Here is a 23,018-nt window from a genome sequence, read left to right on the forward strand (position 1 = left end):
CGAAAGCGATAAGCCTGTTGCAAAACGGCATGACATCTAATGAATTCGATCGTATTTCTTCTTGTATCTCGGTCCAAGGAAATATGGGATGGTCTTGAATTAGCTTATGAGGGAATGAAAATCGTTCAGAAATATGTTATTGACTTGCTGATTCAAAAATATGAGCTCTTTACATTGGAGCCAAACGAATCTCTCGATAGCATGTCTGCACGATTTTCTAGCATTATAAATGAATTGAAAAATCTTGGTAGGAAGTTTGAGTCTGAGGACATTGCTAGAAAAGTGATACCGAGTTTGTCGTGCTCCTCGGTATACAAACAATATTTGTAAACTCAATACCAAACTAATGAATGTAGTAGGGTAAGGAGGTCGATCCACAGAGACGGTGTTTAGCTCTTAGATTGATTATTTTATTCCTAGTTTAGTTCTTGTAATAGTTGAATTAAATGATTGATAAACTAATTAACACGACTATAACTAATGACAAGTGAACGAAGTATGCGATTACTAAAGCGAATAAGATAGCAATTAAAGAGTAAGGTAATCGGGTTCACAAGTGTAGGTCAAGGTCGATTATGCTCGCAACTAAGGTAAGTCTAACGGTGAGATTAAGGTAGGCCTTCACCTCTCGGTGCGAGACGGTCCATGGTCTAAGTTTGGTTGAGATCTCTCCCTAACCACCCCCAAGCATGCAATGGTCATACACAAACCTCACCCAAGTTCAAGCTCTCACTCAAACATGGCAATGAAAATGGAAAGAATCTAAATTACTCATTCAAGCCTTTCATCAAACATGTGGTGTGCACAAAACATTGCTACAACTCAAAAGACTCAATATATGTATCAACAACCATAATCAAACCATATTTTCTACACAAGTTCCCCCATCAACCTTAGTAATACACTACTCAAACATACTAATAGAAATGAGAACAAAAGATGGGAACTTTAACATGGAAATAAGAAGAACAAACATAAAGATAAGACAAGTAATTAAACTATAATAAACAATAAACATGTAAACAATTGAGAGGAAGTAAATTAGAAGAAGGATTATACCAATATTAATTAAAGATGGAAACTTTGGTTGAAATAAGGAAGATGAATCTTTTCTTGTCTTCCAATCACAACCCAATAATCTAAATGTAAACTAATGAGAATTGTGAATATTCAATAAACTAAAGAGCAATTAAATTAATGATAGAAGGATTACAACTTTTATTGAAGGAAATTAAAGGGAGAAATATTAGGGTTCTTGTTACAATAATGGAGAAGCAGCAGTTTCTGAACCAGCTGTGGAAGAAGAAGCTATAAAATCCGGGGACTGGACTCTGGTGAAAGGTAAACACTCTTCTTCCTCTAAGGATACTGAGTCTGCTTCTTGTCATGCGAAGGAATTGTTACAATTTACTATCGAGGATGTAGCTTCAGAGGTAGCCTATTGGGTACTGCCGTGGTTTGTTATGTCTTGGGTAGTAATCCTCCATGGGAGTTGTTATCGGGTTTTGTCCAGAAATTGTGGGGAGTTTATAAAATTGAAAAAATTCTTTCCTCCCTAATGGTGTTTTCCTGGTCAGATTTTCTACCAAAGAGTGTCAAAGCTTAGTTCTTCAACAAGGTTTTCCTATGTTTGACAATAAGCCTTTAGTTGTGAAACCCTGGACTGAAACCTTTAGTCTCATGAAGGAGAGAGTCAAAGCTGTTCCTATTTGGCTAAGATTATGTGGATTACCCCTTAAGTTTTGGAGTAAGGTTTGTCTTGAGAAATTGTCTGGTCTCCTGGGTAAATTTGTCAAAAGGGATGCAGCAACAGAAGACAAGACAAGATTAGGGTATGCTCGACTATTGGTGGAGGTAGAAATAGGTCAAGAGTTCCCTGATAAACTCTTTTTTAAGGACGAAAAGGGAGCTGAGGTTAGTATTCTGGTTGAATACGAATGGAAACCAACAGTGTCTGGTAGCTGCTGGGGTATTGGTCACACTAGAGAGATATGTAAGAAAAAATCAGTGCCTATTCCTGGTCCAAAATCAACTGTTGCACCTGGCCCTAATCCTCCTGTTAACGTTTGGAGGCCAGTGCGAAAATCTGGAGTAATGCCTGCTCCTGTAGCTCCACCTGATCCACCTTTTTTTTGGGGGGGGGGGGGGGGGTATCTATCATGATTCTTCTAGCATTGTCTCACCTGTACCAGTTATTCAACAAGTCATAAGACAGGAACATAATAGCTTAATGCCTGCTCCTGTAGTTTTATCTTTTCTTATTTTAATATGCCCAATGAAGCATAGTTTGGAAAAAAACAAAAGCATTTTGGGAAGAAAAATGTGTAAGCGGAATGATTGTGTTTAAAGTAACACACAATCCCATTTACACGATTTCCATGACCCATTTATGGGTCCAAATCGGTTCTTATATTTGTCTCACAAATACGTGTAAATTTACTTTAAACATCGTTTTATGTTTAAATGCTTCCCGATTAATTTTGTCCAAAACACTCCGTAAATATACGTGCACCGCTACACATATTATTTACGTACTAATTTTAATCATATTAATCAATTAGTACAATTTTAGTGAATTAACAATTAATTTACTAAAACCCGTCTCAATAAATTTATTATTCAATTATCGCATAATTAAATAATAACAGTTGCGCCACGAGTTCGCAACTCGAAATCTCTCTAAAAATAATCGACTAACCTTTTAGTCAATAAATCAAGGGACAAAATAAATTGTATCTCATACAATTAATTAGTTGTCAATTAGGGTTTGTTCCTTTAGGTGTGACCGAAACGGGTCAGTTGATCACCGCCGTCTCACGACAATAACGTCAAACTCTAGTCAGTTAACCGTTATTCATTTACGTTAATCAACTGACGAGGATCAAATAATAACTATCCTGATGATATTCCTTTAATGAGATTTAATATATAAACGCACTATTGTGGAGGACAATAACTCCAACAATCTCCCACTTGTCCGACACAAGGTGTGCACTACCAATTCTCTTGTCCGTTTTTAATCTCGCACTTAATGCAAGGTGTCTTTCAGGTCGCACTTGCACATGAACATATCGCGAGTGGTTTTCTTGATCGGGAGTGTGACTACTAGACAGGAAAAACCTCCCACATATTACTTCCGAGCGTGGCCAAGCATTTATAGTCACAACTCCTCGAGTGGCCTTAAGATATAATTACCCAATGTGGGTGGACAATTCCTGTATGCCCGATCTATCTTTGCCCAATACAGATCATCGTGACTCAGAAGATGTCCTTTGGCCTCCTTTCACGGTACGACCTAGGACAAAAACCAAAGTCACTCAGAAACTGCACTTTACTGAGATAATAGTCTCCAGTCAAAAGAATCGACTCATAGGAACATCTTAGAGATCCCTGCCATGACCAGGCGTCTATAATAGAACTAAGGGACTCTCTAAATGGTCACTGTCCGGCAAAGTGTCACACACTCTGTCTATGTAATCGACTAGTCATCACGTATGACCTCATGGTGTTGAACAACCATCAATCGACTTATAATCTAGTCACTCCGAGACGTCACCTCATTAAGTGACTAGGGACAAAATACAATGTTCATCTTATTCACTTGAATAGTTTTCAACATTGTCTCCACAACTTATTCAGATAAATAAGGTATTAAAAATTTAGTTACACTAAATAAAAGATTCATAAATGAATGCCTAAACAATGAATTCGATTATCATGTATATAAAAGGAGATACACTATCCAATTATTACATATCCATAATCTAAAGAAAATTTGGTACTCGTCTCAATCCCATTGCGACGACATGACCATCATGCTTAGCCTTTGATAAAGGCTTGGTTAAAGGATCAGCAATATTATCGTCTGTCCCAACCTTACAAATGTCTATTTCCTTCCTTTTCACATAATCTCTAATTACATGGTATTTCCTTTCAATGTGTCTAGATTTGTTACTAGACTTCGGCTCTTTGGCTTGAAAAATAGCTCGACTGTTAACACAATATAGAGTGGTCGGATCTTTGGCAGAATGGACTACTCCTAGTCCCTCCATGAATTGCAGAATCCAAACAGCTTCCTCTGTAGCCTCAGACGCTGCAAGGTACTCAGCCTCTGTTGTAGAATCCGCGGTAACGCTTTGCTTGAAGCTCTTCCAGCAAACAGCTCCTCCATTTAGCATAAACACATAGCCGGATTGGGATTTCATATCATCCCGATCGGTTTGGAAACTTGCGTCCGTGTAACCTCTTACAAGCAACTCAGTTTCTCCTCCAAACACTAAGAACGAATCCTTAGTCCTTCTCAAGTACTTAATGATGTTCTTTACGGCTATCCAGTGACTCTCACCAGGCTTGGCTTGATAACGACTTGTCATGCTCAAGGCATACGCAATGTCGGGACGAGTGCAAATCATAGCATACATGATAGACCCAACAACGGAAGCATAAGAGACGGTCTTCATGTGTTCAATCTCCTTAGGGCTAGAGTGAGACTGTGACTTGCTTAAAGTATTCCCTTGGCCCATAGGTAGAAATCCTATCTTGGACTCTTTCATATTGAACCGGTCAAGAACTTTGTCAATATAAGCTTCATGACTCAATGCTAGTATCCTCTTGGACCTATCTCTATAGATCCGGATACCCAAGATTCGTTGTGCCTATTCCAATTCCTTCATCTGGAAGTGATTCCCTAGCCACTCCTTAACGGAAGTGAGCGATGGAATATCATTCCCGATGAGCAATATGTCATCCACATATAGGACAAGGAATGCAAGCTTACTCCCACTAAACTTCATGTATAAACATGGTTCTTCAACACTTCTAGTGAAACCATATTGTTTAATAACATGATCAAAATGATGATTCTAACTCCGAGATGCTTGCTTAAGACCATAGATGAACTTCTTGAGCTTACACACCTTCTTATGGTTAGATGTATCCACAAAACCTTCAGGTTGTATCATGTACACTTCCTCTTCTAGAATCCCATTCAAGAAGGCGGTTTTGACATCCATTTGCCAAATCTCATAATCATGAAACGCGACAACCACTAAGATTATCCTAATGGACCGAAGCTTTGCGACTGGAGCGAAGGTTTCGTCATAGTGTAAACCATGAACTTGGGTGAAACCTTTTGCCACCAATCTAGCTTTGTAAACATGTAAATGTTTACCACGCCGAGCTTAATTTTATATATCCATTTACACTGAAGGGGTCGCACTCCCTCAGGTAAATCCACCAAGTCCCATACTTGGTTCTCGTACATGGAATCAATTTCGGACCGCACGGCTTCTAGCCAGAGCAAGGAGTCGGGACTAGACATGGCCGATTTGTAGGTAGTGGGTTCGTCACTTTCCAAAAGTAACAAAACACCATCCTCTTCGATGTTACTAAGGTAGCGGTCAGGTGGATTAGAAATCCTACTTGACTTTCTAGGAATGAAAATCGTCTCAGAGGAGGAGGGAACGTTATCCTCCACGTTCTCCTCTACCTCATTCTCGATTTATGGCTCTCGAACTTCGTCAAGTTCAAATCCTCTCCCACTCTGTCTTCTAGAAATAAATACTTTTTCTAGGAATACAGCATCACGAGCCACAAACACTTTATTCTCGTGTTTATTGTAGAACTAATAGCCACGTGTTTCCCTTGGGTATCCTACAAAAAGACATTTGTCAGACCTGGGTGCAAGCTTATTGTCAGACTTGATCTTGACGTACGCTTCGCAACCCCAAATGCGCATGAATGACAAATTAGGGACTTTCCCTGTCCATATCTCATATGGAGTCTTATTGGCCACTTTAGGCGGGCTTCGATTTAGTGAAAATATTGCAGACAAGAGGGCAAAACCCTAAAACGAATCAGGAAGCTCGGTTAGACTCATCATAGACCGAACCATGTCTAATAAAGTTCGGTTTCTCCTTTCGGCCACACCATTTAATTGTGGTGTGCCAGTAGGAGTCCATTATGATACTATACCACAATCTTTTAGGTGTGAATCAAATTCAGAATTTAGGTATTCACCACCACGATCAGATCGTAGTGTCTTAATCTTTTTATCCAATTGGTTCTCTACGTCATTTTGAAACTCTTTGAACTTGTCAAAAGCTTCACTCTTGATCTTCATCAAGTAGATATACCCATATCTACTCAAGTCATCAGTAAAATTAATATAGTAGTGAAAACCTCCTCTAGCGGTGATGGTTAATTGTCCACACACATCCGTATGTATGAGAGCCAAAACCTCACTAGCTCGTGTCCCTTTTCCCGCAAAAGGTGCATGAGTCATCTTGCTTAAAAGGCAAGACTCACATATACCATAAGATTCGAAATCAAATGGTTTAAGCACTTTTGATGAAACAAGTCTCTTAATGCGTCTTTCGTTTATGTGACCTAAACGACAATGCCAAAGGTAGAATTCATTTAGATCACCCGTTTTGAGCTTTTTAGTTTCCACGTGATAAACGTCATTAACATCATTTAAAACATAAATGCCTCCAATTGAAATGGCCTTGCCATAAACCACATCATTCAATAAAAAAGTACAACTATTGTCTTTAATCATAAAACAAAAGCCTTCCACGTTTAGTGCGGAAATGGAGATGATGTTCTTGGTTAAAGTTGGTACAAAATAACACTTATTTAAATACAACTCTAGACCACTAGCTAAAGTGAGCACATAGGTCCCCACGGAAACGGCCGCTACTCTAGCTCCATTGCCCATGCGGAGATCCACATAACCTTTTGCTAGTGCTCGCACGTCCCTTAAACCCTACAAATGATTACAAAGGTGAGAGCCACATCCGGTATCTAGTAACCAAGTGGAAGTGCAAACATAATTAACGTCTATCAGATAGAGAGAGGAAATCATACCAATAGGCGTCACACGCCCTTCCTTGAGGTCCTCTAATTATTTGGGGCAACTCCTCCTATAATGCCCCTTCCCATTATAATGGAAACATTTGGCCTCGGAGAGTTTGACATTCTTTGCCTTGGGTTTGCCATTCTCAACGGCTTTCCCCTTTCCCTTGTCTTGTTTCTTTGACGATTTCTTTAATTGGGACTTTTCCTTCCCCTTTCCCTTGTTAACTCCAACGGACATGTTCTTTAACTTCATGGTTAGAACATCCCCTTTTTCACTCCCACTAGCTTCCATATCTCTCTCCGCTTGGGTGAGGAGTGCATGAATTTCATGATAACTCGTATCCATGCCATTCATGTTATAGTTTACCCTAAAGTGGGCAAACTTGGAAGGAAGTGAGTGGAGGATGTGATCCACCACAAGAGTCTTAGGAATCTTACACCCTAGACGCTCTAGGATTTCAACATATTCGACAATTTTTAGCACATGGGGACCAACCTTTTGGCCCCTCTCAAGCTTTGATTCAAAGAAGCGTGCTGCCGCTTCGTATTGGCGGACTTTTGGTGTTTGTGAAAACATAGTAGTCATACGAGTGAATATCTGGTACGCATTTAAGGAAATGCATGAAAGCTTAAGATTTGGGGACATCGACCATATCAACACATTTTTGATATCATTCGACATCCTCACATGGTCATCATAGGCGGTCCGCACCGCCGATGAAGCCCTTGCACCGGGCTCGATGGGAGGGGCATCGGTCAAGTAAGTGAGCACGTTGTCGGACAACGCGGCACTTTTGATGTTGGATTCCCATTCAAAAAAGTTACTACCGTCATCTTTTAAGATACATTTGTCCATTACGGACCTTAGCCATGAATCTTTGCCTAGTGTAGCAGTCGATGGAGTTGATGAAGTTGCCATGCGAATTAAAATGCTACAACAAAATAAGGAAATATTAACATTCATTGTTTTAAATATACTTGTGAAAACATGTTTAACAAGTTTTAACATTTATATAACGATCTCTCATTAAATTATATAAATGATTCCAAGATCCGTTTTTAAACAAAAATAAGCATCGCTTGGGCGAAACATCCCATAATCGTGTAAATTCGGTAAGTCAATGGTTGACTAATTCTACCACTAGAATTCTTGGTCGACGAACTTCCTTAAATTCATCTACTAGCCCCGGAATACAAGACCGTCTTATACCCCATTGAGTCCAACCAACTTTGGCGCGTGATAACCGTTTACCACCCCACTTACCCGAGGTAAAAAGAGAACACTCGGCTTGGGCGAGCGTGGCTCTAATGAACAAGGGATTCATAGGTGTTAGTAATTGGTAAGGCTAATCTCAATTTTAGTTATGTGAGAGATCTTGTCAATTTAGTCATAAATTCCCTATAAGTGAACTAAGTCGGTGAATGTAAATGACGTTAATTGACAACCGTGAAAATAAAATGCATGTTAATGGCGATATTGGCATTCGCGGAAAAATAAAAGCAAGCAAGCATATTAATAATCCTAGTATGGCCTCCTAGTTAATAAAAACTAGACTATTACATATCGGAAACCAACTCCTTTGTCCCTTGCCTCTTCATTCCAATAGTGGCTCCTTCTTGTGGGATTTGGAACACCTTTCCAAAGAAAAGACTCCGTCTCGATCTAAATCCGTCTTTTGGGAACGCCGGTAAAATAACTATTACAATTAAATTACATAGTTATTCCTATTATACATTAATTAATAAAATAAATAAAACTATTAATTAATTACAAACCGACGATACGAGATCGTATTTAAATTACAAACAAATCGCTATTCCCATTCATTTCGGGTAATAACGATTAAAATAAACTAGGCCATACTAGGTAGAACAAAATAAATACTTTAAATAAATGACAATCATTCATTCAACATAAATAAATATGCTTAAAATGCTGTAAAATGATGCCAAAATCGCCCTATCTAACAATCGTTGGTATCTTGCTCGGTTTTGTGGATTTAATCGATTTTTAACTTGTAAAAATCAATAATCAACTCATAAATCTCATTTAAATCCAAACTAATTGTCCAAACTGTTTTGGACCTTAAAATTAGTCCTCACTAATTTGATGATGAATAATTAGTTTGATTTGGTGATATTTGCTAATTTAATCGCTAAAATCATAACTTTTATCTAATAATTCCAAAATAATTGACAAATTACCAAAAATTGATACAAAAAATTTTGAGTATTCTGAAACACTCCCAAGAACACCAAAATGTCAGAAAATATTTCCAAAAATTTTGGATAAATTTTATGAAGAAAAAGATCGATATTTATCCGTTTTTAACCACAAAAACCAATAAACATCAAAACAAGGTGAAATCACATTTTAAATTTCACTTTTAACTTTTAAATCATATATTTAAATGTACATAAATTTATCAAGGGCAGGAACAAATTTTTCAAATATATGATTAATTTTTTAATTCACTTTTATCGACTTTTATCTCATAAAATCAATAAACATGCAAAACTTAAAACCATCCTTTGAAATTTTACATACAATCTGTAGAAAATATGCATGAAACAATATAAAAATTTCATGACTCGAATAAAATTTTAACTATTTTTAGTTAACTCTTAACCAAAATACGGCATTTTTTACTCGGTTTTCTACCAAAAATCATTAAAAATAGCAAAATAACTTCACATGTCACCAAATTTTACGACAAGCCTTTTGCGATCATTAGGTATGAATTCCCAATACTTTTCGTGCTAAAACATCTTCTAACACAATTTTTGAGTTTTTCAAATTATCTCATAATTTGTTTAATATGGTTAAAATCAACATGCAAATTACAAGCATAGCTCTGATACCACTTGAAAGATCATAGATCCATATTAGACTCTCTAATTAAAAATCAAATTATCTCATAATTTATTTTTATGTGATCTATGTGACATGCATGCAAATATAAAAGCATAATAAATAAAGATTAAGGAAATACAATTTCCTTACATTGATTTTGGTGGTAATATGGGCACAATCTAGATCACCTATCTAGATTGTTCTTGTGCTAATAAACGATGGATGATCCTCCTAGAACAAATCATCAAATTAGAAGATCTCCTTCAATATGCACCCAAGAACAAAACCCAATAATCTAACAAGTATTAACTAGATAATTGTTAAATTTAACCTTGATAATATTTGTAATATTATTAACACTCTTAGTAAATATATATTTCACTAACAAATCTTAGTAAAATGGTTTTATTATTTTTAGAGAGAAAAATAATTTTTCTTCACATGCAAAATGTTCAAGTATGTAAAATAAACAATTGATGGAGTGTTAGGGGGGGGGTAGCGGTTTTGAGAGAGGGTGAGTGGAGTGTTATATTTTCTTATTTTAATATGCCCAATGAAGCATAGTTTAGAAAAGAACAAAAGCATTTTGGGAAGAAAATTGTGTAAGTGGAATGATTGTGTTTAAAGCAACACACAATCCCATTTACACGATTTCCATGACCTATTTACGGGTCCAAATCGGTTCTTATATTTGTCGCACAAATGCGTGTAAATTTACTTTAAACATCGTTTTATTTTTAAATGCTTCCCGATTAATTTTGTCCAAAACACTCCGTAAATATACGTGTACCACTAAACATATTATTTATGTACTAATATTAATCACATTAATCAATTAGTACAATTTTAGTGGATTAACAATTAATTTGCTAATACCCGTCTCAATAAATTTATTATTCAATTATCACATAATTAAATAATAACAGCCGCGCCTCGAGTTCGCAACTCGAAATCTCTCTAAAAATAATCGACTAACCTTTTAGTCAATAAATCAAGGGACAAAATAAATTGTATCTCATACAATTAATTAGTTGTCAATTTGGGTTTGTTCCTTTAGTTGTGACCGAAAGGGGTCAATTGATCACCGCCGTCTCACGACAATAACGTCAACCTCTAGTCAGCCAACCGTTACCGATTTACGTTAATCAACTGACGAGGATCATATAATAAATATCCTGATGATATTCCTTTAATGAGATTTAATATGTAAACGCATTATTGTGGAGGACACTAACTGCAACAGTGTTCAGTATTGTGGGCTTACTGATATTAAGGGCCAAAGGGTATTCTATACTTGGAATAACAAGCTTGAGCCTCAGTCTATGGCTTTTTCATGGATTGATAGATTCCTTATTAATTCTGATTGGATGGATTTATATCCTAATTCTTATGCTCATTTCTTATCTGAAGGATTATTTGATCATAATCCTTGTGTATGCTTTAGAAGACAGCTGAGGGTTGACCTAAGGGGCACTTCAGATATTATAATATGTGGAGTCTAGATGATAATTTTCAGACTGTAGTGCAGCAGGCCTGGACTAGACCTATCATAGCTACTCTCATGTATAAACTTGTCCAAAAACTTAAGAATCTTAAGCAACCCTTGAGAGAGCTGAATAGGAATAAATTTTCTGATGTTGAGAAAGCTGTGGGAGTTTCTAAGGCACTGTTAGAAAGTATTCAAATTCAGATGAATTCTAACCCTACAGATGAGAGTATCATTAGTGCTGAAAAGGAAGCTGCTGACTCATATAAGCACACTACGCCAAATCTGGCAATCAATAAGGAGCGTATCACAATAGTTTAATGCATTTAATAACGACACTTAGATTACCGTTTTCCAAATATTGGCGGAAACCTAGACCGCGCTAATAAGAATAACGGTTTCCCTCGAAAACCGTTGTTATTATAATTTGACAACGGCTGCTTAACAAATTGTTGTCAAAAACTTTAAACGGTTTCCAAAAACTCGTTATAGAATCACTATTATCAACGGTTGTTAGAAAACTGTTACCAGTTTAAGATATCGACGTTTCGAAAACCGTTGCTAAATTAACACCAGCAACGGTTTTTTTTACCCATTGTTATCTTATAGCTACGGATTTTTTTGTAACCGTTATTATTTTCTATTATGAAATAACGGTTTTTCAATTCAACCGTTGTCAGTATTTGATTAAATTTTTCAGTTTGACTACTGCATTCAAAACATTATCAAAACTTTAATAAATATTCAATTTGACCAATAATATTCAATTTGACCAAAATAATTCTATAAATATGTCTTCATAATGTTTTAGGTCAAATTCTAAATTATCAAACATTTACTCTTTAATTTCTTTCTAAAAAAAATATGGCTGGTGTATCGGAGCTACAATCACATTCTCGTTACGCACAACCTTTTACTTGCATTCTCCATAATCTCCCGGTTCATTATGGTGTGAATGGAAAGGGTTTAAACCCTAATTTTGGGTGGTTGACGCAAATGCTTCATGACTCCGGTTTCACCGCGGTTTAAAAAGTGTACCCTGTGTCTACAAACAAGCAAGGTTTTGTAGGCTTCGCTTTTATCGTGTTTGACGAAGGCAACTGGCATGATAGTTTTCGTCAGGCAAGAAAATTAGGGGCTAGATTTGCGGGGGAAGATGCAGGGAAAGAGGACTTCTATTCGGATGATAAACAACAAGGCCCTTATCTATGGGTTGCGACCCATCTTCATCATCATCTGCTGAAACATTGCAGGAAGCATCACATTCTTGCCACTGTGCCTATGTCGTGGGAGAAAGAGGCCATTCCACCTGCACTTCCCGGTGATAATGAAGGGCCGATCTACGACTTGATCTATACCGAAATTGATAATGAGTATCCTAATACTTCATCAGATTCTAATAATTAAGTCTTTAATTATTATCTGGCATTGTAAGTTTTATTTGGATTATGGTGGTGGTTTGAATTAAAGTTTAATTATTTATGTTTTTTGTTACGTTTTTTTTGTTACCCCATCCTCTGGAATTCAGAGACAATATCACCAGAAAAATATCAAACTTTTATTATAATGACTTAGGTTTTTTTAGGAGTACATTAAAATATCAAACTAAAGAAAAAAATCGCGTAAACAAGCGTTGACAAACGTGAAAAAGCAAATATGTAGTGTGGAGTTGAATGGAGGGGGTATTTTTTTTGTTACCCTGTCCTCTGGAATTCATAAACAATATCACCATATATGTCTCTTTCACCTTCAGCCCAATCCACACAGTCGTTTTCCCATTGCAACGACACTGTCCCTTGCTCTGCAATGCGATCTTGGCGGTGCAGAATCGTAAGTAGTAGGAGACGGTCAGATTCATTCGCAACCTATAAATATGGTTCTACCCGCTGATCATCGTGATCAAACCAGAGTCTCGAAGAGTCATTGTTATAGAATGCCCGCTCAAGTTTTCGAGCCTGACGAAAGCATTCCCGCTCCTCATCCCCGCCAAACTCGATGAGGGCGCACCGCCCGAAGCCATCATGCGCATCATTGTCCGGGTAGATAGTTTGAACCAAATTCAACCCGGCTAACCGAATCAAACCTATTAACCAGTCAAGGCTATACGAGAGTATAGCCTTTCCATGCCCGTCCTCTGTATACGGGAGATTGTGAATGATGCACGTAAAGGGTTTAGGGTACATAAATCTACTTGGGGGTCCTGCAAGTGGTTCATATGATGCTTCATCATCATCATTAGCGTATGAATAATATGAACCACTATAAGTTGATGAACTTGACGAAATAATCGATCTGGAAAATTAATGGAGGACTTAACAAGTTAAGAATTGGAAAGTGCAAACGGTACAAGTTAAGATTGTGAAAATTATAATTTTACTTATAATAAGTTTGGGTTGTATTGGAAACGGTATAATAAGATACTAAGAATTGGAACCGGTATAATAATAAGATAAGAATTGGAAACTTAACAAGTTAAGAATTGGAAAGTGGAAACGGTACAAGTTAAATAAGAATCGGTCAACTCTACCGTGTTAAATATATTAGCTTAGAACGGTTATCAAAAAACCGTTGTCCAATTAGTAAAAACACAACCGTCCAATTACTTAACAAGACTAATGCATGCCTTGTACTTTTTACTTTTTCTGATTCAAAGTTGCAGTATTGCGTGTTTAACCATATGTATAACATAAAATGATAACGGTTCTTTGTTAAGCCGTTATCATATTACACATATCAACAACGGTTGGACAGAATCCGTTTTAAAAAAAATTGTTTAATTATCTGTGATTTTCTAGTGTTTGTGATTTGACTAATGCATGCCCTGTAATTTTTACTTTTTCTGATTCAAAGTTGCAGTATTGATTGGTTGACCGTATATATAACACAAAATGATAACGGTTCTTTGTTAAGCCGCTATGATCATATTTCATATATCAACAACGGTTATTGTAAATCCGTTGTCATATTACACCAATAAACAACGGTTTTTCTTATAACCGTTGTAAATACTCCACTGTGAAAACTGAAAAGTTTGTGCTTTTACCAATGCATGCCCTATTATTATTGTTTGTTTGACCATTATTCACCTCATGCATGCATGCACAATTAATACAATTTTGAATGTAACGTATGGATGAAATTAATCTAATTAATTATAGCTTTATTATACTATAAATAGCATCACATTTCCAGTAACAATAAGAATCACTTTATTATTACTAACCTTTCTACTTCACTTTTTAACTAATCTACATATATATACATATCATAATTAAAAAAATGTCGTCGTCTTCATCATCCGCAGTTGCACCTCCTCAGCAATCGGTAACCCGCTATATCAACCCGATTACGTGCATAATTCACAATCTCCGAGTCATACGCGATGCTGCTGGGAAGCCAGCTTCTAAGTCCCTTAACCCATTGAGGGACATCCTCATTGAGAATGGGTTTTGAAATGTTAGGGCAATCCACCCAGCTTAGATTTCTGGTCGTGGGTTTCTTGGATATGCTCTGATCGTGTTTCGAGGGGATGGCCTTGACGATTTTCGCCAAGCAAAACAACTCACTGGAAGGTATGCATCACGTGACCATCAAAGGGGCAAAAGTGACTTTTATGGCGACAACCCTAACGATCGTTATGTACACGCTGGGCCTTACTTATGGGTTGCCACCGCTGAGGACGCTCTTCTGATGAGGACGTTCATTCCGTATAGTTTTATTAATGTACCAAAATCATGGGAAGACGAAGAAGTGCCTCATTTTTATCACCGTCTTGATGCCGATGTAGTACGCTTGATTTATAATCAAGTTTATCCTCAGTACCGACCTCCTAGTCAAACTCCTGTTAGGGTGTTTGATTAATGTACTAATTATTTAGCTGTTTGTTTTTGTTGTTTTTTTATTTTTTATTGTGTTTCCATTTTTCCCCCCTTGTTGTACTATTTTTTTTTGCGCCATTGTATAATATGTTCGTTTTAATATATAGTTCTACTCTTTATTACATGCAAATGCTAATTAACATAGATTTTAAATAACTTGCGAACAGACAAATGAATGAAATAATAACATATAATATAATGACAACGACAGTGCATAAGAACCGTGTTAGAATATAAACACCTCTAAAAATAAATGGAAATTGGAAGATATTAATAAGATAATTACAACGGTTCTTATAAGAATCGTGATAAATTATGCAATTGTTGAATAACACTATTTTAAATAACCTTCTTTCTTTCTTTCTTTCTTTCTTCATTTCTTTCTCTCTCTCTCTCACTCTTATTACTCAAATTATGTCAAGTGGTAGCTCTTCTTCTTCCTCTATTTCAACAGGGACATGTAATTGCTCAGTTTCGGCAGCATTGTGGACTTCTTGGACTTTGGAAAATTCGGGAAGACAGTTTCTTACTTACAAATTCTATAATCCCGAGACTAAAATGCGTGGATGCAATTACTTCAAGTGGGTTGATGAACCAATGACTGAGTGGCAGAGGAAGGCTATAAATAGATTAGTGAATGAGAAAAAAAGCATGGATATCGAGATTACTCAAGTGAGAAGTATACTATATCAACTTGAAGAATCGAAGCGGGGAAATGACAGTGAAATATTGGAGGCAAAAGAAGAATGCAAGAAGTTAACCATGGATATCGTAGAACTCAAAAATAGTGAGGCATGGCTTAAGTTAATTGTCAAATTTCTTCTTCTAATTGTTATTTACCTCGTTTATTATGTATGGTGGTAGTTTGTACTCTTTATGTGTAAACTTGTAATCCTTTAAATTAATAGAAATAAGCAAGATTTTCTAAGAAACATATTGTAATTAGCTGGCATATACCAAATGATGCTTTATTTCTTGGCGGTAAAATCAAACACAATGAAATATAAAATGAAACGGTTATACCCAAACCGTTGTTTAGGATGTATACAGTTATAACGGTTCAGGCCGTTGTTATGTATATAAAAATGATGCTTTATTTCTTGGCGGGAAAATCAAACAACATGAAAATATTATAGACAACGGTTATTTCAAACCCGTTCTAGATAGCACTAATCAGTTATGGTTTCACACAAAACCGTTGTCTGTTTGGGAACAAAATACAACGGTTTTTCGTATACCGTGTTTATTACTTTCCAATAAACAAGGTCTTGCAAGTGTTGTATTATTCACACATATATACTCTGAGCTTCCCCTCCCCCACATAATATCCTCAAACATTGAGCTTCCCCTCAACCACCATCCTACCCCATCTCCGTCGCAGTCATCGCCATTGCCGCCGCCAGATCAATCCGGATTCTCCTCTTTAAAGAAGTAATAAACCCTCATCTCTGGAGATTTGTTTCTTATTATAAGTATGCCCTGTTATTATTTGTTTATTAATTTCAGCTTTAGATATGGTCCAAAAACGGAAAAGAAACGATGGAAATGCGTCAGGCGACGACTCAGGTGATGAGAATAATTTGCAACACACTGCGGGTCGAATGCGCTACAAGATTTCCCTAGAAGCAATAAATTCAAAGATAACTAATCCTTTACAGTGGGATAAATATACGGGGCTGCCATATGGTGAGTATGCCAGGTATTTTGCGAGTTGGATTGGTTGTTGTGTAAGACAGGATGTGCCTCTCGGTACGCCGCATATCAGTGAACTGAGCAAAAGACGGAACACCATGCTAATAAACAGAATAAAGGTATGTATATACAATAATAAATGTTTTAGCTGAAATTAAGTTACTACTTGATATGTGTTTTCGCCGAAACACTTGTACCAACTATGCTCATCATGTATGCAGTTAGCTTACGTTGTCCCCGAAATGTATGATAAGTACCTAAAAAAAAGACAGGGAAAGCCCTCAATTCTTGGATGTTAAAGATTGCTGAGAAGCACTTGTTCAACAAGGAAACCGGGGAGATGAACAAGAACCTACCAACAAAGAAGTATCCATATGTCAGTCAAGACCATTGGGATATCTATATCGCTTATAGGCAGTCTGACAAGTTTAAGGTAACTTAATAATAATAAGAAGTATACTTAGTTTAGTGTTTGGTCATGCTTACGTTTCTTGATACAATTTATTTGATGAAGGCTATGAGTGAGAGGAACAAGGCGAACATTTCAAAGAAAAAGACCGTCTTTTACGGCTCCCGAGGTGGTTATAGATTGATTAAGAAGAAACTTATAAGTACATAATTCTTATAGTATTAGACTGTTAGGTGATGAATGTTATATATGTTCATAGTAATCATACATATTTTGAGAGGATATCAATGTGCTGAATGAATTGTAGGCAAAGCTTGGAAAATTCAGTCGTCACGACGCTTGGGTAGAAGGTCACCTCCTAAGAATGTAAAGATGGAAATTAAATATGATAAGTACATCAAAGAGAAAATTATAAGTTTGAATAAATAAAATTGTAAGTTGCTTAATGGTTTTATGTGTATGTAGAGGATCTGTGAGAATGAGGTACATGAAGGAAAATGGAAGCCTGATGGACGTGATGGCATTCTTGCTAGGGCAATCGGCAAAGTAGAGCATCCATGTCGTGTGAGAGGGATATCGACGCATGTTGGTATCACTAAGTATTTTGGGAAAACTACTCGAAGTGGTGATGATTCCTAGAAGGTAATCTATAAATAGTGTATTTGAACCAACGTAATTTATAACTATATATGCTGACATTAATTTCTACTACACAGCTACATAAAATAGCCAGGTTGATGGTGAGAATGTTGGAAACTGGGGAAAAGCCATTAGAAAAAGAGTTGGATATGGTTCAAGAAGTCATACAGGAAGCAGAGGAGGAGGAAGAGGAGGAGGAGAAGGAGGAGGCGGAAGAGGAGGAAAAAGAGGTAATAATATTTACGTCTTATATAAATACAATGTGTTATATGATTTGGAAAATCAGTACGTGTTATATGGACAAGTGTTAATGTACAGAAGGAAGTCGAGGAGGACATGGCAAGGGAGAAGGAAATGGCAAAGGAGACTGAGATGGGAGTCGAGGATCGATATCAAGCAGTTGAAGGGGAAGAGGCAGCCAGGAAGGCCGTGACACAGGATGAGATTGAGGTAGTTGATGATCAGACGTTCTTCTCTATACCGAAAAAGGTAATAGCTGCTAGTTTATAATTATTCATCTCAGTACACGTTTTTTACTTATTAAATTTATTAAAGGTAGTGAATGTATGTGTACTAATTGATTAAAGCTATCGTGAAGGGCGATTGCAAGGTGGCTTGTCGCCTGTTCTATTTACAGGGGAAACAGAAAGTTGTTGTTGTCAGGGGATACATGTTCGCTTAGGACCGGCTTCAACAAGTTCAGGTTCATGGTATATCCCTTCCTCACAATTGCAGGAAAGTGGAAGTGTCTCAATTATATAAAGATGAGTATGGGGAAGTAAAAGTACCATTTCCTAATGAGGAGATCACTTATTTGAAAGAAGCCCTGAGCTCTTATGTGCAATGGCCTAACAGCCTCATCAATGTTGTCATCCCCGAGGTACCTATACGCAGACGTTAGTTATTACTTGTTCTTTAAATATATTAGGGTACGAATATTAACACATCGTAAGTACTTTAATCTTTACAGTTGCAGAAGTTAAGCAAAGCCATGGCGGCAGCTAAAGCAATTATTACTACGTCAGCGTAAGTTGTTGCAGTCAAGCTTGCTTATGATTCTTACTATGAATCGTGTTGAATATAAGAAAAAAATGAAAACTGCTTCGCTGATGGCTTTGCACAACCTGACTGTAAGGAAGTCACCTAGAGGGGATGTAGTCATGGTTAACATTGAAGAGGAAATTATGGGCGCAGCTGATATAGCCGTACTGGACCCGAAGCAACTGATAGAATTTGTCAACCTTGACAATTTAGATGCTGTTCACATTTTGATTTAGATGAAGTAAGTTTTATTAATAAAACTATTTAGTCATTTCCATTTACGAATAATGATGTTTGTTTAAATTATCAATTACAATAACATTTTTCGTTCCATGTGGCGTAATAGGTACCTGAATAATCAGATTGCTGAGTGGTAGGTCCCAATTCACGCCTACGGATTCTTGAGTCCTAAGGCGTCCTCTGTGCACAGAATTTCATACGAAGAACAAATCAATAGTATTGCTCGTCGGTTGATGTCGTCCAAAAAACTACGGCTTGCCCCCTACAATGAGAATATGTATGTATAGTACGTGATTATTGTAATGGATCACGGTTCTATAAATTTATTATTAACATGCTTAAATGCGTGTAAATGAACTAACAGTTCAATGTCCCAAATTGAATAGGAAGCATTGGGTGCTACTGGCAATCCAAGGGGAAACAAAATTAGTGTACTGGATTGACTCTCGCGAAGGCAAACCCTATGACAGTTGTGTTAGGATGTTAACTGAGTAAGTTTACAACCTTCAATAATGTCATTTTTTATTGTATGACTTGAGCCATATATATTCAAATAATAATGGCATGTGTGTATATTTATGAATTAGTGTTTTTGAAGCAAAAAAAAAATTTATGTCAACTTGGGAAATATGAAAGCAACGCTGTTCCCAATTTTATCACGCCATTAGTAAGTGTATTTTTACTAATAACTCGTATCATTTAATTAATGTTTCTTCGAGAGGTTGATTTTCTAATTCAGCTGATTTGTGTGTGATTTATATAATAGTCTCCTAAAGCACCAGACGACAAACAATGCGCATTTTACGTTTGTCAGTCCATGTGGGAGGTTATCAACAGAAAACTATCTACCATTCCGATACGGGTTAGTGTGACTTAAAAACTATTTCAGACGTTAATTGAGTTCATTTCTGTATACTTCCATGTATTATATCTATTTTGACTATGTATATTTTGAATTGTAGTTTCCACTAATACTCAACAAAGCCCTAGAATATTCGGCAGAGGACATTAACCAGATGAGAAATATGTGGGCCAGTTATGTTGTTTCATTAGCGGAGTCTCAATAGTTTTCTTATGCTTTATGTACGAGTGCGTATATATAGAGCTATTGTGTATTGTCTTTTGTTTTTCTGAGGAAGTTGTGTTTTGGCTGTTGATCATCCTGTTTGTACTGTTTTTAAACTGGGTTTAATTGATCGCGGGGTGTAATATTTTGATACGGGATTGCATTTTTGCACTGCACAACTGCTGGAATGATATGTTTTAGCAGCTGCTGAAAAAATAGCATTTCAGCAGCTGCTATAACAAGCTAAAATCATTATTTTTAAAAAAAAAATAATTAAAAACGATAACGGTTAAAAACAACCTGTTGCAAACAATTATTTGACAACGATTTTATTTAGATAAATAACCGTTGACATATTTTCCCTCCCATTCAAACCGCCAAAAATATAAGATAATGAACGATAGCCGTTGTCGAGTTCAAAACTTTTACAACGGTTTATTTAAGCAGAACCGTTGTCGAAAATTTCATCAATAAAAATAGATAATGGTTACATACCGTTGTCAACAGATGAATATAACAACGGTTTTGCACGCAATAAAGCCGTTGTTAAATTTTGACATTCAATTAAATAAGATAACTAAATGAACCATTATCATATATAATATTTAACAACGGTTTTGGAACGTAAGACATTGTCAATAGTAAACTACGATATCGGATTTGAAACCGTTCTTAAGATTTAATAACGGTTTCTTAGAAGATTTTATAACGGTTCTTGATGTTATATAACGGTCGCGTGTTATTTGTACAACCGTGGTATATATTTAACAACCGTCGTTGCAATAACGGTCCCGTGTTTCTATTTAAAAACAGTAATTGCATTATTTGACCGTTATTAAAGGTCTTATTTGGCGAAGTGGCATATGTGTAAAATACAGCATAGTTTCTTGAGTCAGAAGGCTAAGGTTGATTGGATTAGTAATGGTGATGAAAATACAAGATTCTTCCATAACCATATCAGATCAAGGCAAATCCATAACAGAGTTATGAGTATAAGAGGGGAAGATGGAGTAGTTTATCATAACCCATAGGACATTGAAGAAGCTTTCTTGAACTATTACAAGTCCTTAGTGGGTACTTGCCATTCAACCACTGATGTTCATGTGCCTACTGTAAGAGCAGGAAACCTGGTGACTGAGGAGCATAAAAAGATCCTGCTTGTAGATGTGATAGATGAGGAGATTAAGGAATGTTTATTTTCTATTCCAGCTACTAAGTCTCCTGCCCTGATGGTTACACTAGTCAGTTTTATAAGGATGCCTGGGAAATAGTAGGTGGAGATGTTCTGAGTGCTATAAAAATTTTTTTTCACAATGGTAAGCTCTTGAGACAGCTTAATACTACTACCTTAACTCTCATTCCTAAAATAGAGAATCCTTCTAGTGTCTTAGAATTTAGACCTATAGCTTGTTGTAATACCTTATACAAGTGTTTGTCTAAAGTTCTTTGTAAGAGACCGAGTAAGGTATTGCCTGACATTGTGAGTGACAGTCAAGGAGGGTTTGTTAAGGGAAGAAACATTGTTGAAAATGTTCTTATATGTCAAGACTTGGTGAGGTTGTATAATAGGAAGGCTGCTTCCCCAAGATGTCTGGTGACAATTGATCTTAAAAAAGCATATGACTCTATAGAATGGAAATTCTTGGAGCAAATGCTTTATGCTCTTAAGTTCCCTCAGAAAATCATTGATCTAATTATGGTCTGTGTGAGCACACTTGGTTATTCTTTGTCTGTGAATGGAGGATTCTTTGGATTTTTTCATGGTAAAAGGGGGTTAAGGCAAGGTGATCCACTCTCACCTTTACTTTTTACTCTCTGTATGGAGTACCTCTCTAGAATATTAAAAATTGCTGCTCTTCAGGATAGTTTCAGGTTTCATCCTATGTGCAGTCACTTGAAACTTAATCATTTGCTTTTTGCTGACAATCTCCTCATGTTTCGTAAAGGGACTGAGAGTTTTATTTTGTGGATTCTTAAAAGTTTTGCCACTTTCTCAGCTGCTTCTTGTCTCAATATGAACAAGTCTAAATCTGAGATTTATTTTAATGGGACTGCAGCAAGTACTGTGACTAACATCTTGCAAGTTTCTGGTTTTACGAGAGGAACTTTGCCCTTTAAATATTTGGGAATACCCATTTCTTCTAAAAACTTAACTAAGAATGAGGGTATGAAGCTTCTGGATAAGTTGGTAGCAAGAATCAGAGGATGGGGGGCAAGACACTTGTCTTATGCTGGCAGGCTCACTTTGGTGTCCTTGGTTCTTTCTACATTGCACACATACTGGGCTAATATTTTCTTGATCCCCAATGGGATAATGAATAAGGTGAATGCTATCTGCAGGAATTTTTTGTGGTCTGGAAAATCAGAGTATGGGAAGCCTCCTACTGTGAGTTGGGATACTTGCTGTGCTCCCAAGTCAGAGGTTGGTTTGGGGCTCGAGGTGGCTAAAGAGTGGAACAAGGCGTTATTGGGTAAGTATGCTTGGTGGCTGGCGTCTAAGAAAGATCATATATGGGTCAAGTGGGTCAATCATGTTTACATGAAAGGCAAAGAGTGGAATGATTATTCTCCATTTCCTGACCGTAGCTGGTCGTGGAGAAAGATTTCTCAAATTATGGCTCTTTTTTCCCAAGCATACACCAACAACAAATGGATGAACACTAATGTGGAGTACACTGTCAGAGCAGGTTATGATTGGTTAAGACAAAGTAAACCAATGGTGCCTTGGACTCACTTATGCTGGAGCAGACTCAACATCCCTAAGACCTCTTTCATTTTCTGGGCTGCACAGCATAAGAGACTTCTAACCAAAGACAGATTAGTTTGAATGGGGACTATGGTGGATACTACTTGTG

General features: G+C 36.7%; 1 protein-coding gene across 1 annotated transcript; it reads left to right on the forward strand.

Annotated features, from left to right (window-relative positions):
* Nucleotides 1-114: 114 nt before the first annotated feature.
* On the forward strand, nucleotides 115-22,990 carry LOC141620062 (uncharacterized). The gene is made up of 8 exons (XM_074437030.1): nucleotides 115-309; nucleotides 1,251-1,445; nucleotides 1,687-2,106; nucleotides 10,987-11,145; nucleotides 11,229-11,486; nucleotides 21,042-21,153; nucleotides 21,286-21,395; nucleotides 21,485-22,990. Exons 1-8 carry the CDS (start codon nucleotides 115-117, stop codon nucleotides 22,988-22,990), a joined length of 2,955 nt encoding a protein of 984 aa, XP_074293131.1.
* Nucleotides 22,991-23,018: the final 28 nt, after the last annotated feature.

This window comes from Silene latifolia, chromosome X (genome assembly GCF_048544455.1).
Source record: "Silene latifolia isolate original U9 population chromosome X, ASM4854445v1, whole genome shotgun sequence".
In the NCBI taxonomy this organism is placed as follows: Eukaryota; Viridiplantae; Streptophyta; class Magnoliopsida; order Caryophyllales; family Caryophyllaceae; genus Silene; species Silene latifolia.